The 2,463-nt window shown below is 38.2% G+C and overlaps 1 protein-coding gene across 1 annotated transcript in view; it reads right to left on the bottom strand.

Moving 5' to 3' along the window:
• Positions 1 to 12: 12 nt before the first annotated feature.
• Positions 13 to 2,463, bottom strand: part of ART4 (ADP-ribosyltransferase 4 (Dombrock blood group)) — a 13,427-nt gene continuing 10,976 nt past the window's right edge. Inside the window, exon 3 of the mRNA XM_008582375.1 lies at positions 13 to 183. Coding sequence (XP_008580597.1) covers positions 92 to 183 — 92 coding nt within the window. The 3' untranslated portion in view covers positions 13 to 91. The remainder of the gene's footprint in view (positions 184 to 2,463) is intronic.

Raw genomic sequence — 2,463 nt, forward strand, 5'->3', positions numbered from 1 at the left:
TATGATGGGATCATCCTCCCTGGCAAATTCCCAGTTCTAGCCAATAACAAGTTTTAATTTAAATATTGAAAAAAAAAGCCATAAGATTCGTTTATACTCCATTTTTGGAAGAGATGACGACACTGGTCAAAAAGGAGAGAGAAGCAATAACTACAGGAGCAGGGATGCACCTGTCACTGGAATCTGTAAAAAACAAACACAATAAAACAAAAATTAGAGATGTTTACGTAGCAGAGTTTTGTTGCTTTTTAAAAAAGCTACCGCATTTCTTCTTTGATCCACTTATTTAATCTAGAAAATTTCTAATAAAAACATTTGAAGTTAGCTACTTAAAAAAAAGTACTCTTGGACTTTTCTAACAGAATTCAACTTGCTTATTTCGTAGAAGGTGAAACAGGCACCAAGAAGTTAAGAGATTCACTTCATTTTCACAGCCAGTTGGTGGTAGAGAGCTCCTGATTTTCTGTCTTTATCTGCAGCAGCAGCAGCAGCAGCTTTATCACCATCTTAATTATTATCATCGTCTTCATTCCCATTAGGAAAACTAATATTGATGACGTACTCATGCTGTGCTAGGATCTGTTTGGAAATCTTGCCATATATTAATTTATTTAATCCTCACAACAGACCTATGAGGCATTTAGTCTCATTATTCTCATTTCTTAGTTGATGACACTGTGACACAGAGAAGTGAAGAAACTTGCCAAATGTCACACGTCTAGTAAGTACTGTAAGCAGCGTTCAATCTCAGGCAGTCTGACTTGCTAACGCTGTGGTCTTAATCACTACTGTCTGCCCATATATTGCATGTCCATTCACAGAATCTTTTTTATTACAGTGTGGGCAAGAAGTAGTCACACAGTCCTGCTTGGGGTGTGTGTGTGTGTGTGTGTGTGTGTGTGTGTGTGTGATGCCTACACATATACACCTTTCACAGAAAGTATGGGAAAGGTTTGCAGCCAGTTAGGTGTGGCTAATAGAAGCAAAACTGCGAAACAAAAATTATTGTCTGGTATAACTGCTAATTGGGAATACAATGGAATGATGGAATGGGGAATAGAGAGAGACAGAAGATGGAAACCTTCTAAAAATGGTCTACATAAAGACTGGAAACTCCTTTTCGACCAGTCTTCACTGGCTGTTAGGGTAGAAAAGATGTTTGGGATAGGAAGGGATTCAACTGTGATTGCCCCAACATTTGCCCATATCATCTGATAGGATGACCAGATGAGGGAGAAATATATTTCCATTATTTTCACACATTAAAAAAAATCCTTTGAGTTTTATGGAAATTCTATTTCATTAAACATATATATCAACAGTAATTTTCAAAACCCTAGTGTTCACCAATATAGTAGGCAAAAAAATTAATAGAGCATATATCTTTCTAAACTTTTGTCAAAGTCAGTGTTAAAATTGTATTATTTGAATCCCCACAGAGAGTTAGGACCATTAACATCACTTTAGCAGGTCAATCATTAGAATGGTTCTCAAACATTTTTCATTTTGTTTATTCTTCATTGAGGTTAGAGATGACAAGGACCCCCCAACCCCAACCTTTCCCACTTTTTAATGAGATAAGGTTCTACTGAAGATTGCTATCAGAAAACATGGATTGACAGTGCAGCAATATAACAGAGAGATTATGGGTTTGGGAGGTGACTAGCTTTGGTGTTGAAACTCTAGCTGTTTGACCTTGAACGTGTTAATTGCTTTGATTGAGCCTCAGTTTTCTTGTATGTAAAATGAGAAAATTCTCATCTCAGGGATTTTGGAAATACTATTATCACTGCCACTACTACAGTTACTACTAGTACCACCACCACTTCTTTTTTTTTTTTTTGTCTTTTTGTCTTTTTCCGTGTCTGGCAACAGATCGCAACTCTCAGTGTTGCCCCTGTACCGGACCAGAGACCGGCAACGGGATTGCAACCCTCGGTGCTGCTCTGGCGCCTCGCTCAGCCAGTGAGCGGGAACCGGTCTGTATGTGGGATCCGAACCCTCGGGCGGGAGCGCCGCCGCGCTTCCCAAGCGGCGCACTATCCAGTGCGCCACCGGGCCGGCCCCCACCACCACTTCTAATTAATACTCATATAGATATTGCTAGGTGTCATATACAGTAATATACACACTAATCAATGTAATCCCCAGAACAACCTTATGAGATTGATCCTATTATCGGAGTTGGCATTAACTGTATGACTACTTTTACACAAACCACCTACCCTTTCTGAACCTCAGTATTCACATTAGTACAGTAGGGTCAATAATCCAATTTACAGGGTGGTCGTAAGAATTAAACAGATAGTGGGTGTGAAAGCATTTCGTAAACTAAATATCTACACAAATATTTTATTGGTGTATTATAACCTAATTTTGATAATCTCTGCCTTATGATCTAGAGTCTGGGAGAAATAATTATTACAACTTTTTTTTTTTTTTTTTTTTTTTTTTTTTTTCCGT

The sequence above is a fragment of the Galeopterus variegatus genome, unplaced genomic scaffold (genome assembly GCF_000696425.1).
Source record: "Galeopterus variegatus unplaced genomic scaffold, G_variegatus-3.0.2 Scaffold2594, whole genome shotgun sequence".
NCBI lineage: Eukaryota > Metazoa > Chordata > Mammalia > Dermoptera > Cynocephalidae > Galeopterus > Galeopterus variegatus.